A 24982-nucleotide genomic window follows, 5' to 3' on the forward strand; every position below is an offset into this window, starting at 1 on the left:
GCTGCTGCTGCTCTAGGAATGTCGCGCTGACGTGTAAGCGTCTGTAGGCGCGTGCTGAATAGCCTCCGACACTGAGGTGTGTTGTGTTTTTTTTTGGGCGGGGGGGGGGCTGCTGCTGGTGAAGGAGCCTGAGGCCTACGTGGTTACCATGGTGAACGCGAGGCCTGCCGCCCAGACCTCCACCCTGAGGGGGGATGCTGACAGGGTGACGCCCCCTCCCCTTACCTGAGCCTGTCAAGCCTACGACGCCCCCGCTCCGCTGCCCCTCACAACCTCCCCTCCATTCCCAGTCGCGCGGCCTGCGGACCCTTCGCCACCCTCAGCGGGCAACTGAAGAGGACTCTCTCTCCGCGTCCGCCATGCACCTCTGGTAAGTGCCGCTCTTAACTGCGTTTCCTGAAAGTAGGGCGGGTGGAGAACGGCGGAGATCGAGGTGGGGCCTCCCGCCTTGTCCGTCCTTTCCTGTGACAGGCATGGTCAGCGCGGAGGGAAGGGGTCCTGGCTGCCTGGACGGCGCCGAGTGCGCTGCAGTGGGGGGTGGAAGCGACGCGAGGGAGATCCTGTAACTAGATGACGCTGGAGGCTTTTGGAGCAGCTGGGCTCCTCTCAAGAGTGGCGGTTTCCGTCCTGTACAGCGAAATCAAACTTTTGTTGGGGCTGTAGGAAGTGCAGCTTCGGTTTAAATCCTTTAAGCAGAGAGAGAGAGAGAGAGAGAGAGAGAGAGAGAGAGAGAGGACCTGTAACCTTACCAATGCAAAGCAGGTACCCTTGAATTAAAGCCTCTTCCTGCAAATAGAAATAAAAGTGGCATGGGGAGGGATTTGTGGCCTGAAGCTGGACAAAATAGTACCAATAAGTGGACGAAACAAAGCTCAGAAGTTGGGAAATTGTAGCTTATTTTTGTAGCAAGCCTTTGTAGGTGTGCCAGTGAGTGTGGCAATCTAGTTTTAAGGACCCTCTCCTAGCCCAAACCCTCAGATAACCCCAGGATGAGCAGCTTGAAGTGAAAAGGACTTGATTCTAGGCTTGGGCAAAGATTTGGTTTGTTGGTCCTCTCCGTACAAAAGTATCAAATTGTCTTCCTGCAAGTTGTTTGCATTAGGTGTTATCTTCCTGCTGAGTTCTCTGGCAGGGTGTGTGTTTTAAATAATTTCTGTAATCTTTTGTTCTTGTATTTTAAAAACTCTCTAGAGGAGGAGGAAATCAACCTGATTTATTCTGATTTGCGAGCCTGCTCATGCCCCATAAAATTTTTGAGGGGTAGAGATTAGTAACCCTATTGTATCAGTGGGATGCATTTTATTTATGTATGTTTTGAGGATGCACACTCTTCATGCTAGTTTGGAAGCTTTTGTGTATATAAATGCTAAGGAATTTTTCAGTACTAATTTTGTACCAGTTAATTCTCTTTTCTCTTAGCCCAGTAGTTCCTATACTGTTTAATGGGATTGGTGTGAACCCAAAGTAGCCACCCAGAAAGGAGATTGTCCATTATATCTCTGCATTTTACTGGTGCTTTGCTTTTGCCTCCTTCCAATCAGCTTCAGTTGGAGACAAGTATTTCTTCATGTTGAGAAAGGATGGGATCATTTCTCATGTAAACACATATCAAAATTACCCACCAAAACTGTCTCTTGTGCGACTGTATGGGTTATTACTCTGGTCTTGCCATTTTCCCATCTGGAGGCTCATGCAGAACTGTGACTTGCACAGACACATAGGAGATGGACATCTAAAGGATGGTAATTTTCATTCTAACTGTGAAAGTAGAAATTTTGAGATAAAAATGTGGCTCCAGTTTTAATTCTGAGAAAAAGTCAACCTCAGGTAGCAAAAATTTGGAAAATACTGTCTTAGCCTTTAAATAAATAAATAAAGTTAGGAAGAATTGAGGAACCTAGTTGGCCACAGAAATCTTGTTTTGGTTTTGAAAGCTCCTCCTCAATTCAAATGTTTCTTCTACAGTAATGCTGTTAAGTGCTGTATCTTATCTTTTGCAGCTCTAGTTAATCTGCTTCATCAAGAGCATTGTTGAAAAATAGAATATTTAACTATACAAAGCAGCAAACATATCCAGATTGAGTCAAGTGATCTACAGTGTGTCTAGTAGACTTTTAGACATTGAGTGAAAGTTTTAAAAGCATGCATATAGTGGGAAGAACAGCTTTTAATGCATGCACTTAAGTTGAATGGTTGGAATCTTATTTGTGTTGGAGAATGGAGAATGAAAGTACCTTAAAAAGTATAAAGAAAGTATTATATTCTACTGAATATGAGTAAGTTGTACATTCTGTAGGAATGCATTAGATTTTGAAAGCTCACTGAGAAGAAATACCTTGTTAATAAGCTGTTTGAAATGCCATTCAGTAAGTGCATTTAATAGCCTCTTTGATTTAGCACTGAGTACAGTGGTTTGTGTCAAGGAACCCTTGGGGAGCACATAGTGATATAGAAGGCTGTGCTTAATTTGCACTTTTTAGGGGCAGCTAATTAATGTGTGTGTCATTTGTAAATCAGATGGAGGCAAAGCTGTAGCTACTAGGATCCTCGTGTAATCTTGGAGCCAAACTATATAATGTGTTAAATGTGTGAAAGCATTTAATGTACTTGTTTCTTTCCCCCTTTTTTATGCATCACTGTTAGGGCTTACATGACAAGTTACAACTGTCAAAATTCTCTCTTCTACACAATTATTAAAGTTGGAGGAGCCCTGTCCACTTTTTCATCTTGCCACTCCAGTCATGGTCCCAGTGAACTTATGCTGCTATTTGCTCCAGAAGTGAAGCTGCCTTGGTGTCAATGTCAGCTTTCCTTTGGGGGCCACTTTAATTGAGAAAACAGTGCAAAGTGAAAGGGCTAAATTCATGAAGGCATTTTACAGTATTGTCTAGTTTGGCACTTTGAAGTGACAACAGGAAAATGTTTCTTTGGGTTCTTTTTGCAGTTTTATTCCTCTTTGGCACATTCTTTTACCATCACATTATACCCTTTTCTCCATTGTATTGAGAACCAGACACTGAAATAAAATAAACCAACTGGATGTCTTACAGTTAGTCATAGCACAAGCTGGTGTTTAAACTTTCATTCAATGCTCAAAGTTCCTTGGACATTTGTTCACAGTTCATAATTGCTATTGCCTACTTCATCCAAATTTTTTTGTAAGAGCTCCTTATTATAGCAGTTGAATAACCTGCTTCACAGCTTCTTGATCAGAAAGCTATTCATTGTTCTGTGGTAATGGACTTTCAGGCCTGTAGCTGACAGAATTGAACTTTGAGCTGTTCCTGACTCCTCAAAGGGTGTTGTTAAACACTTGCATAACAGCAGGAATTTAATTTAATTTGTCATCCTGCATAGGTGTTCAGAGCAAAACATGAGATTAGATGCTACTCATAGGCTGATCTCAGCATCAGCCCAGTGGTACAGAGTGACTGGGCAGGTGGCTGACACAATTTAATTGGTGCTAGCCATGCTGGTCCTGCCCACCTAACAGTTCGAAAGCATGCAGTGCAAGTAGATAAATAGGTAACGCTCCGGTGGAAGGTAAACGGCATTTCCGTGAGCTGCTCTGGTTCGCCAGAAGCGGCTTAGTCATGTTGGCCACATGACCCGGAAGCTGTCTGCGAACAAACGCCGGCTCCCTTGGCCTATAGAGCGAGATGAGTGCGCAACCCCAGAGTCGTCCGCAACTGGACCTAACAGTAAGGGGTACCTTTACCTTTACCTTAGCTATGCTGGAGGTAGTGTAAGTCAGGCTGTCATGCTTCTTCCAGAGTTGCTGGCTCCCAATATAACCTGGAAATATGCCCGTAGAATCCTCAACATTATGAAGGGGTTTTTAGGTGTATCTTCTGTTTTTATACAGCGTTGCAGAAGGTTGGACTTTTGCATTGCTTCCTCCATGGCCAATTCCTTCCTTGTGCAATCTGAGGATATCCCTAAGATCCTCTTTGATGGAGTTATGTACCGGTAACATCTTCCTAGGTCATATGGGAACACCTTTATCTCTCCCTTCCTAGGATGATGCATGGCACTGAGGGAGTCCTGACCCCAGCAGTCACTTGAATCTGTTGCTCTGTAGAGTCTTCAGGGCCCACTAGGAGCAGAGGAAATGTATAGCTTGATATCTGCTGGGCTATTAGTATTGGTACTGGTGGCATGGTCCAAATGATGAAGTGTCTTGGGATTGTAATTGCTCCTCCGGGTAATTTGCACAGCTTTTGTTCACATATTGGCTCCCTTGCTTCCCTTTTAGTTCCAGTTCTTGGATGCATCCTGGAGTGGCCTGTGATAATTAGATTATAGATAATTAGACATTGCTATGAGGAATGGACATTGCTTTGGGGAATGGATAGATTCAGGTTACACGAAAAGGTTCTAGTTCCACTGCAGTTCGATTGACAATTTGACAGTTATCAGATTGAATGCTGTGGTCTGCATGATGACAATTGCGAGGCAAATAGGCTTGCACCATAGAGGAGAGTATGTGCATGTCTGATGGGTAGAACAACTCTCACTCTCTGTCATGGTCTGTCTGCTTTCAGTTTGTTACCTTAAATTCAGAGCTCTGACCTTTTCTTCACTAGGGGTTATGCAAACTCTCTAGAGACATGAAAAACATAGCCACTTGAGACTTTTATGGGCTTTGTTCTGTTCATGTGTCTCAGAACCCTTGAGAAGAAACAATAAGGAAGGCAAAAAAACCTAACGTATTTGTTGGAGATGATTTTTACACTACACAGAGAATCAGTTCTGTTCAAATTAAGTGAACCAGTCTAAAGTCACTGGGACTTAAAAGGCTGTGATCCTGTCCTCACTTACAGTATTTGGAAATAAATCCTGTTGAATTTTTGAGTAAAGAAGTATAGACCTATGCTGTTAGTTACCTGGTCCTGTACACATTTACTTGGAATTAAATGTCAGTGTGCTCAGTTGGACTTACTCCAAGATAAGTCCCCATAGGATTGCAGCTTTAAATTTATTCTCTATCTGAACATTTGTTTTCTTTCTCTTGGCAGAGCAAAACAGCTCAACAGCTTGTTACACCAATAACACTGGGCTATGTGTCTATCAGAGCAAATCATGAGAAGCTTCTCATTGGCTGTTTGTGTGGGCTGTGCAGCTCCTGTTCCCCTTTTGTTTTCTTACTGGTGCCAGGCAGTGCAAATAAGCAATTGCTGATATTAGGTCCACCTGCTCAGCAGCTGGGCTGTATTTATTGGTATTTAGCACACCCTAGGTAGAAGTGACTGCCACCTCTGCACTGGAGACTTTCAAACAGAGTGTCCAAAAGATCCACCTGTTTAAAATTCATCAGCTCAGCACTGTTTGCTTGGAGTTTGGTTCATTTTGAATTGAATCCTGGAAGCTGCTACAAATGTGAGCTTGCTTCTGAGCTGTCTGTTCTAATGCGTGAAAGCAGCTGGCCAACAGTAGACAAGTGCCAAGAAGGCAGCTTTTTAGGTTTGTGTGGGCAACTGCTGTGGATAAATGAGGTTTGCTCTCATCTCATTGTGTTCAACGGCTAACTGACTTTATAACTCACAAAATTTCTCCAGAAAATGGGCATATACTAAAAGTTGTGTCCTAAGGTAAAGTTGGGAGAATTTTGTGATAATTCAGTAACAAACTTTGAGGCTTAATGGTAAACTGTGGCAACTATTTGCTTCTGCTCTGTGTGCTTTATTTTACGTACCCACATGAGAGATGTAATTGCTTTGCATAAATTGGTCTCAATTCATCTTTCCTGAAGGTGAACTGTGTCTCTTGTGTATTTTATGTTTAGAGAGTTCTGGGTCTTCCCACAAAGGCCATGGAGAAAAGGTTGGAAGACAATTTCAGCAGCAGCTCTGTGAACATATTGGGATACTTATTTAGAAAAGCTGCCAAGTGCCTGGGCCATCTCCATCTTCTCTACATGTGTGCCTGCCTCAATGCCGCCTGTTCATATGCAGGTAATAGTTCACAATTCTCTTTCTGATAATTTTTTTAAAGATTGTGATGGTTGGGGTTACCATCAGAGAAGCTGTAGCAGCAAGATTCCTGCACTGAGGAGGGACTAGACTAGAACATGGTGCTTGCGGGGTGTTGCTCAGTCCTATGGAGTCTCTAATGTGGGGTTCATGGGTTCAGTATTATCCCACATGCTTTTAAACATCAGCATTATTATTTCTTTTATGAATTGCTTCCTACGAAGCATCTCAAGGCAATTTCACAATAAAATAAAGATATGTAAAACAATTTTACATATAAAATACCAGTACTTATAAGACTTATATATATAAAAAACCAGTTTCTGATACAGCCTGGCATACACCAACCAGTGACTGGCGCCATCCAGAGTTTTGATGTGTGTTGTCATCAGTATGCTGATGTCACACAACGTTTATATCTCAAGTGGGTGTGGTGGTGCATATGCTGGATCAGTGCCTATCCTTTGTAATGGACTGGATGAGAACCAACAAACTGAAGCTTAATCCAGATAAAACACGGGCACTATTGGTACTATTATTTGGACAGATGGAATGCATCATGTTCTAGATGGAGTCACACTTCCCTTGAGGAGCTGGTTCACAGTCTGAGGTACTCTTGGATCCAACATTGTTACTGTTGTCACAACTAGTAACAGTGACAAGTGCTGATTTTGATCTTGCACTGCTCGAGACCTCTATACTTAAAGGACCATCTCTCCCCATATGAACCCTGAGATGAAGCCCTTCTTTGTGTGCTTTCCTCCAAGGGAGGTCCAGAGAGTGGTGATGAGAGAATGGGCCTGTTCTGTAATAGCTTCCCACTTATGGAATTTTCCTACCAGGGAGGCAACCTGGTACCAAATTTGTCTAATTTCAGTGGCAATCAAATCTATTTTCATTTTCCTGTGCATTTGGACAGCAGCAACAATTGGATGTGTTGTTGTTTTTTACTCTGGCTACACTTTTAATTATGTTTATTACTACATTTTGTATTTTGCTCTAAATTACGTTGGGACTTTTATTTGTGAGAAGCAATTCATAGATGTAATAAACTAAACTAAAATAACTAAAACAAAAAAAAATTCCTTCCAGTAGCACCTTAAAGACCAACTAAGTTAGTTCTTGGTATGAGCTTTCGTGTGCATGCACACTTCTTCAGACCAACACGGCTACCTATCTGTAACTAAAATAACTAAGAACATTTGAAACAGATGAAAGCAGGAAAGTGTAGTGGAGTGGTTTGTTAAGGCCTCTCAAAGAGTAACTTATTTCACAGATTTCTTCTATCTTAATTCCCCACTGCCCCTTGCCGCTTGAAAAGTTATTTAAAAATAAGCCTTCCAGCTGGCGAACTTGTAACATTTACTCTTTTTTCAGAGAATAGAGGGATCACTTATACTGACTCAGTTGCATTTGATCTCAGTGGGTTAGTTACTATAGTTAGCAAAATCTCTGCCTTCTGGACAGGGCTGCTGCTGTAATCTACATAATTATCCTATGCTGTCTCTGACGTTCGGCAATTGGGACATTTGATTAAGCTGATGTGCAGTAAGTGGACCATTAATCTCCAGCTTGTCACACAAAGTTGATTTAAAATTCATGGTTTATTATCTTTTTAGTTGTAGAGAGTAAGTGGTAATCATTACATGTTTTAAGTTAGAATGGATCTGCTTTTTGCTTTTTTCTTCTTTTGAGATTAGTTTCCTGTTTCCTGAGCCTACTGGAGTCGTGTTTCAAAAGCCACTGGCTTTTTTTGTCTTTTTAACCATAGCTATGATAATTTGGGTGGGTGGGTGGGTGGGTGGGTGGGGGCACTTTGAGGCTTCTATGGTGGAAGGTATTGTGGCCTTGTTTGAATGTAATTCTTTACAAACCTACATTTTGCCATTGAAATGCCTACTTCAGTGCATTCTGTTCCCACTTTTATACACACAACAAAATGATTCCCAAAGGTTTAGTAGTAGGATGATTTTGGACATTTTAAAAATAACTTACGGAATTGCTTTATTGGAATTTAGAATTATTGTTCCAGCGTACTAAACTGTCACAGTCTGTCTCTTCTTAACTCCCACCTTCATAATGAATATTCACATACTGAAGAATGAAATTCTTCTTTGTTCCATACAGCTTTCTATTCAGTAGAAAGTGGATATTGTCTAGCTGTTACAATGCTATTTTTAAAAAGCCACCATTGTTTTCAAACAACAATGTAATTGCAAATTGTTGCAGTGAAATTTTCTTTCTTTCTTTCTTTCTTTCTTTCTTTCTTTCTTTCTTTCTTTCTTTTAGTCTGTTACCCTGTCAGAGTTAGTTACAATCTCTTGAGAAAGAAAGATTCATGAATGTGGCAAAACTGCATTTTCTTTGTGCATAATTGATTTTATTCTAAACTGGAGGCAGCATAAGGATATTATAACGTGCTGTGGTAAATCTGAAGTCAGCAACTGGTTCACTTCTGAGAGCTACATTGGAACATCAAAGATCTGTAACTGACTTCATTATTTTAAGCCTGTAATAAACATAAGGTAAATAGTGTAGAAGAGTCGGACACGACTAAACGACTAAACAACAACAACAAAAATAGTGTAGGCTACAATCTCTGTTATTGTTGTTGTTGTTTAGTCGTTTAGTCATGTCCGACTCTTCGTGATCCCATGGACCAGAGCACACCAGGCACTCCTGTCTTCCACTGCCTCCCGCAGTTTAGTCAGACTCATGTTGGTAGCTTCGAGAGCACTGTCTAGCCATCTCATCCTCTGTCGTCCCCTTCTCCTTGTGCCCTCCATCTTTCCCAACATCAGGGTCTTTTCCAGGGAGTCTTCTCTTCTCATGAGGTGGCCAAAGTATTGGAGCCTCAGCTTCAGGATCTGTCCTTCCAGTGAGCACTCAGGGCTGATTTCCTTGAGAAGGATAGGTTTGATCTTCTTGCAGTCTGTGTTATTACATGTAATAAAAATAATGCTTAAACAGCATTTTTATGTGCTCAAAGTACTGCTTATGGTCATATTTACAACAACCTGATAAGGTTAGCCTAGTATTGTATTACTCTAATCCAGGCTTCCTCAACTCGGCCCTCCAAATGTTTTTGGCCTACAACTCCCATGATCCCTAGCTAGCAGGACGAGTGGTCAGGGATGATGGGGATTGTAGTCTCAAAACATCTGGAGGGCCGAGTTTGAGGAAGCCTGCTCTAATCTTACTAATGAGAGGACAACCAGAGAGTTTAAAATGAAGACATCTCAGCCCATGTTCTTAGCTATTATGCTGATAAAAACCTATGGTCAATTTACAATATCTTGGAATTGCTTTCATTGTATGCTGACATTATTTTAGAAATCTCAGAAACCACCTGGGGCGTTTTTTGGCTGGGAGAAGCTCCCATTATCTTCAGTGGTATCTTGTCTTCCTGTTCTGAATTGGGACAGCAGTAGGGGGCAAAGAGTTAAAGCCTTACACCAGAGCCTCAATCTGGATCCCCACTCCACAACTGCTATTTGTGAAAGTAAAAATCTTGCATTAGTGCTGCTCCATCATAAGCATCCAAGCAACTTTGACTTTTCTTTGTGTAGAGAAGGCCTGTTTGATGACACTGATATGGGTCCTTAGCAGAGCACGCTTTCCCCCTACACAGTTGCTGTTTAAGCAGTTCACCTAGCTGTCATGCGGTCACAGTGCTTGTGCAAGAAAACTGCCTGAGCCACTTGTAAGGGTTACGAAACCTTTAATGAGTGTGTGTATTTGGATAAGAAAATAAATACTTTGCAGTTCTTGAGCTGGTGAATTGTTTGCTCTGCTGTTTTAATAGCAGTCATCAGGTTTCTCTGGAAGGACCCACCCTGCAAACCTTTGAGGAAGTAACTGAGGCACAACTGGGGCATGTCATGTAATTGGTTGATTCTACAGTATTTGTGTTCTACCTTTTTCAAAGCAGTGGTTGTTTCTCTCAGAGTCTAGCATACCCTCTCCATGTTAAAGAAAATTCTTCCTGTTGACTCACAGTGTTGAGAATTCTCAAGGCTTTCCACAAAAAGGCAGGAAAAGTTAGATAGAAAATTCTCTCTACCCCCCCCCCCCGAGAAATACAAATCCCCCTTCCTCTTGTGGTGAAATGACTTCCTGGCTGCCTTTCCCCATCTTTTGTTTATCTCCCTTACTCCCTTTGTGCTTATTTTCCTTGGGAATTGAGAGAGGAAGAAGCTGGGTAAATTAGCTATTAAGACAAGTGTCCACATGTTAGGGATTCCCAGTTCAAGCTCCAGAGTTCCTTACACTTTGGATGCTATCCTTGTTTTAAAAATTTAAATGGCAACCTCAAGGGGTAGAAAGGGAACCAGATTAGGATCAGAAGCATGATATGTGGTGACAGTAGCTAATCCTTCATTCCTCCTTCACTATAGTACCAGTGACATCTCCCTCAAAGCTTCAGTTCATGTCAGGAGGGATACCTCTGTTAGCCCCAATGGAGACCTCTTCCAGGGACGTTAGCAGCTTCAGGGAAGCAATTTTCATTAGGGACCATGGCATAGGACAGAAGGTTTCACAACTCACCCACCTCTTGGTAGCATGGATATGGATATTGGAAAATTCCAGTGGAAGTGGAAGTGAAAATAACGAACGTTTGTTAATTTGTCTCATGTTCAGAATAGAAATGAGTTTGGCAAATATTATCAGTATTCACTGTTGTTTCCAGTCCAGAAACAATACATGGATGACATTTTGCCCCCTCTCATTTGCATTGTGTTTCCTTTGCATTGAACTGATTGGCCTTTGCATTGAATTGAATTGAATTGTGTGGAAAAGCATAATAACGTAATTTCGTAAAATTCAGTCACATCAGTCAGCGAGACAAATAACGTTTTGTTGGAAGTTTTTGTCTGTTCTACAGCAGAACAGAAATAGTGCAGCATGCAGAAAACATAGGTTAGAATAGAAATCAGTGCCTCACCCCTAGGCATGGCCTCAATCTCTCAGCCCCAACATGGTTTCTATTTGATATGTAAATACCAGATACATGAAAGGCATTACATATCTTGTGTATGACCTAACTTGGCCCCTAGTTCTCTCTGAGACGGCTTCTTCCCCAGTGTCCCTTAAATCCTTCAGCTCTATAAAAAGCTTAATGATGCTACCCTTGCTGCAAGCATGCGCAAGGCAATTTCTGCTCCTTAATTATGTGGTTTCTTTCCCTTATATGTTTGCCAAAGCTTGGGCATTCTTAAGAAGCACAATGAGATGTCTGCTTTGGCTGACATTTGGTGACTAGGCAAAGCATTTAGAGGATTTATTTAATATATATGATGAGGAGGGAGACAAATGCAAATAAACAAAATGTAAGTACAGCTTGAATGTTTAATGGAAGGCAGCTGGCAAGAAAACATAATTAGGAATATTCAGCTTTGCCCATCTGTTTTCAGGATTCAAAGACTCTTCCCACCATTTCCTCCCTCCCATTCCATCTCAAAGCTGGCAGGAATACTGTGTCACCTATTTTAATTATGCTGCAGTGAATTTTTATGGTGCTTGACAGATTAATCAGCACACCAGACCAATACCAAACTCAGTAAGAATCTAAACTGTGCTTTGCTTCAAATTAAATTTTAAAACACACACACACATGCTTGAGATCTCCAGGGATCTGTTGAAATAAACCCAATAAAGTTGGCCACCAGCCCCCTTGATCCTGTTTATTTATTTATTTATTTGTCTTTTAGGTGAACTTTGAGGAAAGCCTCAGTTGTTAAATCCACATTTTGTAAGACCAATCCAAACATAATTTTAATTTTTCTTTAAGGCTGCCAGTACTTCCAATTTGCTATGGAAAATGTATCACAGAAACATTTGCTTTATGGACCTCATGCCCTTGTTATTATGACACCTGTCCTTTCTCAGCCAGTGGAATTGGGTGCTCAGCCCCTTTGTTCCAAAATGAGGTCCATCTGTGTGCTAAACACAGAATGAATTTTGGAACACAAGACTTTGCAATGCAGGATGTAATGAGGAACAAAATATTTAAAACACCCATGCTTTTCACCCCAAACCTTATACTATTCTCAGGATCCATTCATGCCAATATACACAAAGATGCCAGACTGTTCAGTGACCAGTTGTGGTGTTAGTAGCAAGCATCTTAATTGCTGAGAACTCTTCTGATGGCAGATTTTCTTCTAGGTCCAGTAATAATAATGTGTAATATTTTTGGAGCATATTAGTATATTCAGAATGCTTTACATGCAGTGGCCCATTTCACACGTAATGATAAGCCATGTTTTAGTGCTACATGGGTGACCATTAGAGCAACAACTGAAGAAAGGCAGAACATGCAGAAAACGCTTGAATCACCATCTGATTTTCCTGATGTGAGCAAAGAAAGGATAGCAATTTTTAGTTTGGAAGCATTTGATATTTTAAATAGGATGAAAGGCTGACCATTGAGACCATTACTGGGCAAGAAACCAGGTAGGAGATTGGAATGTCAGATAAAGGCTTCACAGTATTTGTAACTAACTTGAACAGATGTGAAATTTACAAAGTACCCACTGAAGAACCACAAACATGACATCCAACTGGCTAGTAGATTTTTCCTGTTTTGCATCTGAGTACAGACACTGTGGCTGTGCTATAGAAAGAAGAAATGAAATCCAGAGTTGATATACAGATATTGTAAATCTGCCATACAGTTTGATGAAGAATATTAGGGTAGGAAAGAGCTACATCAGGAACATGCAAGGAAAAAAGAAAGAGGTAAAATGAGGGTCAAAACATTTTATAATAAGAGGAAGTGTATATGAAAGCCTAACCCAATTCTGTTGCCATTGAACTCCTAGGGAAATATAAAACCATTAGGCTTTCAAACAAAAGCACAATAAGCACATCTCAGATTTAGAGGGAATTATCAGTGTTTATTTAGAAAGAAAAAAATATAACATGAAAAGATCATGGGAGAAAAATAGTCGTCTTTGATGTGCAATAATTAATTCCTTAACTGACGTGATAGCTTTACAGTGGTGCCTCCTTTCGCAAGACGAAAATAACCCGTTCCGCTAGCGGTTTTTTCGTCTTGCGAAGCAACCCTATTAGCGGCTTAGCGCTATTAGCGGCTTAGCGGCTATTAAAGGCTTAGCGGCTTAGCAGCTAAAAGGCTATTAGCGGCTTAGAAAAAGGGGGGGGAGCGAAAAAAATCGCAAGACTCGCAAGACATTTTCGTCTTGCGAAGCAAGCCCATAGGGAAATTCGTCTTGCGAAGCAACTCAAAAACTGAAAACCCTTTCGTCTAGCGGGTTTTCCGTCTTGCGAGGCATTCGTCTTGCGGGGCACCACTGTATTGTGTTCTTTACCTTCTTCCTATTGTTGAGTTTAAACTTAATTCACTTAAGTGAATTGGTAACCTTTCGTTTAATGGCACAGTAGCAGCTAAGAACATAGCATGTGAATCAAGGAGTTGCTTTAAGGGTCAGGGCAATATGACCTGGTTATAAATTAATCTTGCAGAGGCCTATTTTCCCAGTCTAGTCATCTCACAGAGGCTAGCTGTCTATTTTAAAGTGTCCTTAATCCCTGGAACTTTATATATAAGGCTCTGATCAATGGAGTAAAAACAGGTGACAATTGTATTAAAATGAAATCCATTAGCATGGTACAGTGGTACCTCTGGTTACGTACTTAATTTGTTCCGGAGGTCCGTTCTTAACCTGAAACTGTTCTTAACCTGAAGCACCACTTTAGCTAATGGGGCCTCCCACTGCTGCCGTGCCGCTGTCGCACGATTTCTGTTCTCATCCTGAAGCAAAGTTCTTAACCCGAGGTACTATTTCTGGGTTAGCGGAGTCTGTAACCTGAAGTATATGTAACCCGAGGTACCACAGTAATAATAAGAAGCATTTCCGGACTACTTTTTTTTAATGAGATTGCACTAAACACAAGAAATGTTTGGTACACCAGTTACAGAATTAATAAGATCAATCAACTTCAGGGCTGGGATACCATCTTTTCCTTCTCCACCTAAATTTATGTCTGCCTTAAACATTGTGACAAGAGCTGCCCAAAGTGGTTACAAAAAAACCTCAGCAGTTAGAAAATCTTGAAATCAGATTTTCTATTGCCTGGTATCCCAAAAACTCACCTATCGAACAGTGTCAGGTAGGAGCAGTCAGGCTGGTTCATTTTGCAGAAGAGTACCTGCACATTTTGCTTCATAACTTCCTTTCTAGGAGGGCTAGACAGTTGAGTTTTTTAAAAAGTCAGTCTGGGGCTCTTGCCCAGGCCTTGGAGGTTTAATGTGTATCCACTTAAAAGTACCTGTAAAACACTTATATGTAGAAGCTTTACATTTTCCATTTTTCAGCAGTATCCTGCCCCCATTCTCCCTCTGAAAACTGCCTTCAAAGGTTGAGCTCCAAAGTAATACTTCATGAGACATTCAGAGTTGCCATTGCAAAAGGAAACTGCAGACATACTCTTGTAGAAATATTTTTTTCCACACACACATGCATGTACAGTGGTACCTCGGGTTACAGATGCTTCAGGTTACAGATGCTTCAGGTTACAGACTCCGCTAACCCAGAAATAGTCACTCGGGTTAAGTACTTTGCTTCAGGATGAGAATAGAAATTGTGCTGTGGCAGTGGGAGGCCCCATTAGCGAAAGTGGTGCCTCAGATTAAGAACAGTTTCAGGTTAAGAACGGAGATCCAGAACGAATTAAGTTCTTAACCCGAGGTACCACTGTACTGGCTTCCAGATATTATGCTTTGAGTTAGGATAGCTCAGAACTTCAAGAATACTTTGAAAAGGGCTTTGGCACTTTAAAAATTATTATACCCCCCCAAAAAAAACACACCCTATTGCAACATCTTGAAAATGAGAGTGTGTGTGTGTGTGGGTATGGCTATTTAAAAGTTAGGATAGAATCTCAACCAATAATCTACTCCAGTGCCATGGGAGTAAAGCACACCTTATGTAGTTTCATAACTGCCCTTGGGTGGTGCTGTGCAGTTTTGGGCTCTTCAGGCCTGAACAGATGGTAGTGTTATGAGCACATCATTACCAGTGGTGTTAGATGTTTGCTCTGTTGTGTTTCCATTCAAAAACTCCTCTGTAAAAGTCAGTCATTAAAAAGCACTTTAGGCTAAAATTTGATAGGCAGGCACCTTGTGGTATTAGCCATTTTTTCCACCCATTGGGGAAATCTTGTAATCGTTTGAGCAGACTTTACTGTGGATGGTATTTGTATTGGAAATAGTCCTTTTCTGCTATATGTTCCTGCAGGAGATCTTTGACCTTGGAGCTGTTAATACACAGGCACAGACTACAGGCCCCCAGCCATAGTCATTTGGTTTTCAAGGTAGCTGTGTTTCTTTGCCAGACTCTGCACCTACCAAGGGAAGGGGGTAAGGTCCTGGAATCCAGGCAAGGCTGGGTGCAGTGAGGCAGAGGCAAAGAAGAAGCAAGACAGATCTGTGGCAAGGAGGAGCAGAAGAGTTCTTTCATTGTCTGGAGCACAGGTGGGAACCTTATTCAGCCCAAGGACTTCATTCCCACATGGGCAACCTTCCAAAGGAGGCCACATGCCTGTATTGGCCGGGGCAAAAGTGGGCAGAGCAATGGATGTGACTCTTTCCTTTGTACAGCAGGCTACATTCTAGCCATACAAAAGCCAGGGGTTTATATGCATGCACATAAACCCTTCTTCATTAAGGCAAGCAAGAGATGTTTCATTCAGGCAAAAGGACTCAAGGAGGGCATGGAGTAGGTCTGGTAAAGGGTGGGACATAGCCAGGGGAGAGTCACAAGGGCCACATTGACCCCTGGGCCCAACCTTCCTCATCCCTGGTCTGACCTGGACAAAGTAGGCATAGCAGATCTGTTCTCCTGATAACAGATTTCTTTGAGTGAAATTATTACTTTAAGCAACATCCATTAGGGAAGTTGCAACAAACAACTTGTTTCCTAAGTTTCTTGTAATTTCTCATTGTTCTGCACTTCATAGTTATACAAGGCAACTCTGGTTCAGAACTGTGTGCACTGATGACTGCATGCTGCTGTTTTATAGGGCAAGGAAGCCTTGTCAGATTATAACAATGTAGAAAGAGAGACTCTTACAAACAATTGTGTGTGAATGAGTTTGCCAGTACTCCTTTGCTTGTACTTCTGACCTAGCCAAGATGATCTTCTAGTCTTTGGCAACAAATGGTAATCGTTTGAAGATAAGACACTTCTCATTAAACAGATTAGTATTTAAGGCAGCTATTTAAAGCAGCCATTAGTATTTAAAGCAGTATTTAAAGTAGTTCCCATGATTCCTGTTTGTAGGGTGTTTAGTCTTCTATTCTTAGATCATAATCATCTAATAATTTAATTTTGGGTGGGTGGGCAACTTCATGCTTGAATGAAAAAGATTTCTGTACCCATTTCATTCCAGCTTCAGGCCTGGATATTGGGATGGAAACTGCATTGATCACCCTGAGCAGTGACCTGTTTGGGGAGAAGGACAGGAGGAGTGTGACTCTGTTAATTCTCCTTGACTGCACCACAGCTTTTGATACCATTGAGCATAGTATCCTTGTGGACTATCACATGATTTTGGGAGTTAGGGATAGCACATTGCTATGGTTCTTCTTTATTGAGGTCTGGCTCCAGATACTATAACTGGGTTGCTACTGCTTGGCCCCATAGGAATTATTTTGTGGAATTCTGCAGGCTCCAGTCTTGTAACCCATTTTGTTTAATACCTTTTGAAGTTATTGGGAGCTGTCATTGGGGGATTTGGAGTGAAGTGCCATCAATATGCTGATGACACCCACCCCTGATAACTTATGTTTGTTACTAGAGAGTAGAAATGAAGTAGGGTTTTTTTTTTAAACAACAACAACAACAACCCAGATATAATTATTTCCTGGATTACATCTATGCTGTTAGATTCTTATTTAAAATTGTTATCATTTTATTTCTCTCTGCTCAGATGCAAGCTGGACTAGAGGCACTTGCCAGCCAGGGAAGGCTCTCCAGGGAGGCCATTTGAGATCACTGGATGGTGTTCACCTCCAGCTGCTGGAAGGATTTCACTCTGTCCAATCTTGTCAAGCTACTTGCTGTCAGAGCCCTACCTGTGATGCCTTTTGGCTCAAGGGAAAGATGTGCATCCAGGTGAACTGTATAAAGCCTCATTGGTGTCAGGCAATCTGGACCAACACCACTGACTCGATCTTGGTGTTTGTAAAGAGATCTGAGCATACGATAAATGCCCAACCTGCAGCAGAGAGGAGAGGTTATCTTCCTAAGTGGCTGGACTGGAGGGAAGGACATCAAAGTAAAACAAGGATGAGAAGGTCCTTCAAAGAGTTGCTGGCTTACAGAGCACACTTGGCAGACATCAGGGGACGCTCTCTTAAGAGGGACACAGGCTCCAACAGCGGAGGTCCTGTAGCCCATCCTGCTCCATCTCAGCCCTTGGATAGTAAATCCACCCATAATGATCTGACGGAAGCTCCTTCTTCACATCAAGAAACAAACCTTCCCAGAAACCACATTGATCCAGAAAAAAACCTGCTGCCAAACAGTGAAGACTTGAGAACAACCAAATTCAAAAGCTCATCTCCCCCCAGCAGCAATAATGTGAACAGACCAAGTGACCTTGCTGGGAGTGGCCTCATGAGGGTAAGTGCAAGATAATATTGTTAATGTCAACACTAATCCAAATTCTGTTGTATAAATGCTTTCTAATCCTTTTTTATTGCACAATAGCAGCAACATACTGGACATTGTTTGGAAATTCTAAGAAATAAAAAAAATCAAAACAGTTTTGAAAACGGTGGTTAGAATCAGTGCAGTTTTAAAAGGTTCAGTCCACTGCCTTGATGAGAAATGGTACCCAAAGGTTCACTCTTGCATTTGTGGATTAATGAACTGATAGGTCTGACTTGCTTGAAAGCCCACTAGTGATGAGGAACCTCAAGCCCAGAGACTGAATGCAGCCTTCCAGGCCTCTCTGTACAGCCCTTGGGACTCTCCTCAAGTCACACTCCTCACTGGCTTTGCTCCATGCTCTTCTCAGACAATTTTGTCTGGCTGAAATATGTCCATGAATTGTGATGATGGAGAGATATGTCTGTCAAGTAAAAAAATGAAGTTGGAAGACACCCCCCCTCCCAGCTTTTTCTTTAAGAAAGTCTGGAAGGGAAGAGAGCTTGTCAGCTGGGATGCCTCTGCTTGAAGGTACCTCAGACAGAGGGAAAGTCTGGCAGAGGAGGTCCACTGCCTTGGACACTCCTGATTGAAGGTAACTCACGTGCCTTTTCTAAGAGGAGTGCTGGTGGGGGGGTGGGGGAAGGACCATTACAGTTTAGACACAACTGCTGAAAGTCTAACCTCCCACACACTGGATTTTCTGGTGGAGAGCATTCCAGCTTGGGCACCATTAGGCAAAGCTGCTTGGATCACTTTTTCCTAGAGATCACCCCTCTGCCTGCACTGACCTTTCCTGTTCTGGAGCACAAAAGGCTACAAGTGCTGATTTAGCCTTGCATAGCCCAGGCTTTCCAGGCACCTTGGCCACAGAGCTGCCAAACATCTCCCAGTCTTCCCCCTTCATAGTTAGAAATAAAACTGGTTGCTTATAACTTCATGGCAAGTGCAACAAACAGAATGGTTGAACTCAGCATATGTGTGGGGTGTGTACCAAGTGTACTTTTTTACTCGCATCCAGGTAAGGGTGCAACAGAGAGTCTACCACAGCAGACAACTCAGTGACATAACTCTTATCAGTGGGGTCGATCTCATTTTTAGAAATCCCTTGCTCAACTTAGTATGTTTTCAGTAGATTGTGGTTCTTAAAAACTGTTATTCTCCTGTACCTGGTTGCAGATTTTGCAGTCCCAGGTTACATTGCAGCTGTGATATGAGAACTGCCAACCACGTGGAACAGGATGTGGCTCAGAGCCAAAGGACACGACTAGGAAACCTGGAGCTATCCTAGTTAGCATGCAAAACAACCGCATGGTTTAACTTTGCCTTGCTGACTCAGCTGTCCCTCAGCCCTTGACTTCTTAACAGTCACTTAGGAACTGCTGTTTGGCTCCTCTGTCTCAGCAATACATCAATAATGATGCTTCCCTAAAACCGTAACCATCTGGCCTCTCACAAGAGACTGTCACTCAGGAAATGATCCAGTGTGGTAGAGACTGCACTGCAATCCCTCTGCTAAGATTGATTCTTGCTTGCCCTAAGTGATAAATAGTAATGTGTCCCTAATTTCCCTGCTGATTTCAACAACAGGGTGTTGAGCTCTGAGCTATCAGATTCTCTTCTAATGCTCCAGCTGAGCAGAGAATGTAAAATTAAGGCTGTAAAAATAAATTCTCTGAAATCTGATGTTTTGCTGCAATTCCAGGCCACTTCCCTAGGGTTACCACTAAAGACCCATTTGTGATTTCTCTCATGAACTTAAATTTTTTGATTTCCAAGTTGTGGAAAGCAGGTTTTGCAATAACTGAAGGTCCCCACAGGACAAAAATCTTCATAAGAAAAAGAGAATATAATTTGCACAACAGCCATCTTAAAATCACAGCCACGAGTAGTCCTACAACCCACGTCCTCCTACAAGATCTAAGTGTAGTTATGTACATTTAAAGATTGATGCACGCTGCCTATTTTGCTTCTTATAGTAATTTAAAAGGGGGACTTGCCAGGCAGTGTTGCTGTGTATCTCCACCGTCTCAGGCATACTCCTGTTCAGGGCTCCAGTCAACCAGAAGCAGGAGCCTTGCAGTGCTTTTCAGGGTTGCGGGGAGATATACAGGAGTGGGAAAGGGATAGGATACACACACTGCTGCTCAGCAACCTCCTGCATTGCTATAGAGCTCCTAGTCCCAACCTGTCCTTCTCCCTTGGAAGTGGCATTTTTAAAGAATATTTTGCTTCTTATAGCAGTATTGTAGTTGATTGATAAATAGTGGATTTAAGACATATTCTCATAGGATCAAATAATGTTCTGAGGGAAATGAAGTGAGAAAATGTTAACTTGAATATGGCGTACCCTGGCTGTTGTCTAAGGCAAGCAAGGGGGAAATACCACATCTTATTCTTAGCACTACATTACATTAAACATAAACTGTATCAGTGTACCTACACATAATGAGACTGGGGCTGTGGAAGAAAGGGAAGTCATGCTGTGTGTGAGATGCAATAATGATAGGGCAGGAATTATTAATTACTGGGGATGTCTAACGATGTCAGAGAATTCCAAAGAAAGCAGAAAAAGGAGCAGGAATTATCAGCATTCACTTTTTTGTCCCGTGTCTGGAACAGAAATCAATCCAGTGAATATAATTGGTATTCACTGTTGTTTTCAGTTGGCAACGGATACATAACTGATTATGCTGCTTCCACCCAGTTTGCATTGTGTTCCCTTTGCATTTAAATGAATGGGATGGGATGGAATAATATAATGGCAACCTAAATTATGTAATTATTTAAATACGTTACATAAGTTATGTCATTTCACCTCAGTGAAAGACAAATAATGAAATTTTTGGCGGAAGACAAACTGCAGCAGAATAAAAACAGTACTGTATGCAACAAATACAGGGCAGAACAGAAACCAGTGTCATGTAATGTCCATAATGATGTTGCACGAACTTGTCTGTGGACCTGTCTGTGACATTCATGTATCTATTATCCAAACTGTTGTAACAAACACACTTGGTGAGGGAGAAGGAATTTCATTTTGCCAATACCAACACACTGCATTTTCCCTACAACAGAAGCATTATGCTGGGGGAAGATAGTCTCACATTTACTGATCATATTAAAAATGTTTGAAAACCCCTCAGGAAGACAAATTGGCATATGCTCATGAGAGTGAGTGAGAGTCTGTCACGTGCCAAGTTGCAGCCTGGCTGCATTGCCAAATTAGTGCCTTTGTCTTCACACACAATGCTGTGTATTTGAGTCAGACAACAGTGACTGACTAGTCAAGAGAAGTATTCAAGTATTGATTAAGGGGTCTGCTGCTGCATCACTGTGGTATGCTTGCAGAAGCAACTCCTATAAATAATGCGCTTTTTTCAAATGAAACTCTTACAAGGTTAGTGTTTCTTGACTTCCACTTCGACTGTGGTGTAGCTGAAGTATCTTTATCCTTGGCCAGTGTTTGCTTGCCTTGGTTACTGATCATATTTGCTGCATTTGCAAATTTAGGTCCTGTGACTTCTGCAGAGTGATCAGAGTTCAATATTGTTCTAGATATATTAGAATGTGACCCCTTGCCCCTAAAAACATAGGGATTGACACAGAAAGCTGTTCACCAGCAGAATATGTGGAGGAACCAAGAGGGAAGAAACCAGAATTTGCCAGTAACAAACCTTTGAATTTTGAGAACTGTTTCATAACAGTTACTTATGAAAAGGTTGCACATATTAAAAATGTATGTGCCTGTGTTTATTTCTAGACTATTGATGGGCAAACTACGCTCCCTGTCTTGAATTGGCTCAGTGCAAGCTTTCTTGGTGATTGTCCTGAAACAGATGTCTGTTTTAGGAGAATTCCAGATAGTTATATTAGCATATGTGCAGTGAGGGTGCTGTGCAATGTGCACACAGTTGTATATTACATCCTGAGAAATGTAGTTTGATCTCTCTTGCTGTGCACCCCAGCCCATTGAACACCAGCTATTGTGGAAAGGCTTCTCAATCTCCCACTAAAAAAAACCCACCATGCATGAGAAGAGAGGTTTTGGGGTCTGGATGGGGAGGCAACCACCACATAAAGTCTTTGCAAGAAATAATTGAGATAATTGATTTGCACAGTTGGAGAAGTTGCTTGCCAACATGAGCCTGCTTGTTGATTTGATGATTTGATCACATAGTTCACAACAGTAAATGAGAGTTCATTGCATATGAGGCTGCAGTGTTGAAAGAACTTCTTTTCATGTGCCTTCAACGCAACTGGCTTTGTAGTTTTGCAACAATCAACAAGAGTTTCATTGAGAGTCATGGGTTAACTTTAAATTAAATTTGTGTACTTTGTGGTTTGGGGCACTTGGCCTCCGGGCTGTACACCTTCAGAATCTCATTTAACATTCCATACGAGAGAATAGCTTCTTGAGGAAACAAGGCTTGTTCCAAAATGATATGAACATTACCAGCCTATCAAATTCATATACTAAACCAGATAACTAGTGCTGTCACCAACATTTCATAATCCAGATTGACTCAGTCCAATAGTCTCCAGTGGTCTCTCTCTCCATCTATGAATTGAATGTGTGTTTTGATCATCCCTTTAAATTCAGCTGGTACCACATCTTGAACAGAACAACACCGCAACCCAAAATTATTTCATAACTGGGGCCCTGAGCCCAGAGTTCAAATCCAGAGCTTTATGTGCTGATACTCACCTTCCCAAATTACATAACGTACATGATAACAGAAGTCATGAATTTCTCGCCCTTAGCTTGACCTTTTAAGTATTGCCATTTGACTGTGCCACAAGAAAGAGTGCTGTGATATTTTTGTTTGTTATGAAAATCAAGTCCAGGTTGTTGATATGTGTGCTGTGATTTAAATGTTCATCTTATACTATACAAAGATCAACTCAGGAAAATATGTAGCATATACAGATAAGCCCAGTTAAAGCTGAAATGTCTGGTTCTGGCTGCCTCAGGCTACCCACCGGAATGAGGAGGGCCTGGGGAAGGAATTTTCTTATGAAAGAAAGGAAATTGTTTTCGTCTGTTCCCTTGTCTTGTTTACACTGGTCTGATTAGTCTCTCACGGCACTCAAAAGTGGGAGAATTTTATAAGTGAGCAAAATGGGCTTGTCACCCAAGTTCTTGACCATAAAGCCAGAAATTCTGTTTGCACAATGTGCTCCTTTTGAACAGCATCTGAAATCCAGTTCTCTCATGTTGCAGAGGCTGTTACATCTGCATAATCCCATCTTTTTTTGCTATTCACGCCTATTATTGTTATTTGCACCCTTCACCAGCAAGTCCCAAGGCAGGTTACAACAATTTAAAACACACCTCTCAGGCACACAAAGGCCAGGATAAAGCGTTAGCTGAAAGCTGTATAGTGAAGGTGTGACAATGCAGGGAAGGAATTTTACAATTTAGAGCAGGGGTCAGCAACCTTTTTCAGCTGTGGGCTGGTCCACCGTCCCTCAGACCATGTGGTGGGCCTGACTATATTTTTTTGGGGGGAAGTGAGCGAGTTCCCATGCCCCACAAGTAACACAGAAGATGCATTTTAAATAAAAGGACACTTTCTACTCATGTAAAAACATGCTGATTCCCAGACCTTCCACGGGCCGGATTGAGAAGGCGATTGGGCTACATCCAGCCCACGGGCCTTAGATTGCCTACCCCTGATTTAGAGGAATGTAAACTGAGTGGTTAATGTGCATAACAAGCCACTGTGCATATTCAAGTGTATATAATCATTCCATGAAGAAGGAATTATGCACATTTCCCAGTCGAGATACATAATCTGCAATAGGCCGTGGGATATGTGCATATATTGACAGAATTTTATACGTTCTCTAGTCAGGATACCTAACCTTCAACAGGCCCCTGGGAGTGTGCATATCTCAATTGCATTTTGCACATTTTCCAGGCAGTATGCACTTTCTCCAGTCAGCATGCAGTCTCCAGAAACTTGATCCCACCCCTCTTTCTTGTCCAGAAATGTGCAATTTGTGCACGTGTGCGCACCCCCAGCTGTTTCTAGCCAAACATGTTTTTCTCAAGTGATATGACACATACATTAATAATGAATATTACTACTACTACTACTACTACTACTACTACTACTACTACATCATTTTCCCTACTCTTCCTCTGAATGGGGCCTTGAATGGGGTGAAATTTCTGACAGAGTTGGGGAAATGTTCATGACTGGTGATGATAAGAGTTAGGTTATAAATGCCATTTTGGATGTTGTGGTCAGTAAATGCTTTCTCACGTTCCTTTCTTGCTTTCACTAGGCCCCTTCTGGAGCTTCCACTTCAGAACCCTCCCTGGCAGCTGCATTCCCCAGTCCTGTTGCAAATGCTGAGAAAGTCGAGCCATCCAACAACACTTCTACCCAGCCTTTCTCGTTGGAGGATGCCATTCCAACTTCTAGCAGTCTTCATGGGAAGGGTATGGGGGAAACGCAGCTGGTTACTTCTGTTCCAACTGGCGCCCCCACCAATGAGAGTAATCCTGTAGTCCCAACAAACCCTGCTGTGCAACCCAGCACTGCTGCCCCAACGCCAGGTAAGAGCAACTGTCGGCTGAGGAGCTGTTGTAAGCCTGCCTTTAAATGCTACTGGCATAGTTCCACAATCTCAGCTCTTAATCTGACTGTTCATTTGCCAAATGTTTTGACAGAAGTTTTCTTCTAGTGCTTGTTTAAAGCATCACATCTTGCTATCTTAGTTCGGAAGAGGGGAAAAAACCTTTTGGTGATATTGTACAAGATCTAGGAACGTATCATTCTGGTTTTGCACTTTTCCACAGCTACTCCTTTGTGTTGTGCATCGCTTGATTAAGTGAAATAAACGTTTTACAGTGTTTGGCCTCGGATGAGAAATAATTACAAAAAACTATGTACAGCTGCCTTTTCTGGGACCCTCCTCTAACTTCAACCTTCAGTTTGAGATCTGCTTTTAATTTTTACATTTTACATCTCTGTTTTCTATGTTCCCATTCCAACTTTGTCATTCTCCTTCTCTGGCAGCCTGGCTGGGACTTTCATACCAACAGCTGATGGCTAAGCCCCCAGAAGCATCAATTTCAGATTTCTCCCTTCCGCACACCTGTGCTGTGCCTGGTTCTCCTCTTTTGCACCCAGTTTCTGTCAATCAGCAGCAAACAAAATAAAGCTCATTTTTAAAAAAGAAAAGAAAAGAAAATGGTGGCTGCTGGTACCACTCAACTGTGCTCATCATTATAATAATTAGCGTTTATATAACACATTTCAAGTATTCAAAGAACTTCACACTCTTTTATCTCATGAACCTTTGTAACAGTCCTGTAAA

General features: G+C 41.8%; 1 protein-coding gene across 6 annotated transcripts in view; it reads left to right on the forward strand.

The window, feature by feature from the left end:
• The first annotated feature begins 82 nt into the window (after positions 1–82).
• Positions 83–24982, forward strand: part of KIAA0319L (KIAA0319 like) — a 56720-nt gene continuing 31820 nt past the window's right edge. For 4 of the 6 annotated variants that reach the window (XR_013393703.1, XR_013393702.1, XM_077931953.1 and 1 more), the window contains exons 1-4: positions 83–370; positions 5786–5954; positions 16929–17623; positions 23945–24218. Coding sequence is in view for 4 of the 6 variants with exons in the window: in XM_077931953.1 (XP_077788079.1) it covers positions 5813–5954; positions 16929–17623; positions 23945–24218 (1111 nt within the window). In the remaining 2 variants the exon portion in view is untranslated. Of the gene's footprint in view, positions 371–742; positions 763–5785; positions 5955–16928; positions 17624–23944; positions 24219–24982 lie in introns of those variants that run through there. The other 2 variants (XM_077931954.1, XM_028738914.2) reach the window with 2 other exon arrangements.

The sequence above is a fragment of the Podarcis muralis genome, chromosome 7 (assembly GCF_964188315.1).
Source record: "Podarcis muralis chromosome 7, rPodMur119.hap1.1, whole genome shotgun sequence".
NCBI classification, from domain to species: domain Eukaryota; kingdom Metazoa; phylum Chordata; class Lepidosauria; order Squamata; family Lacertidae; genus Podarcis; species Podarcis muralis.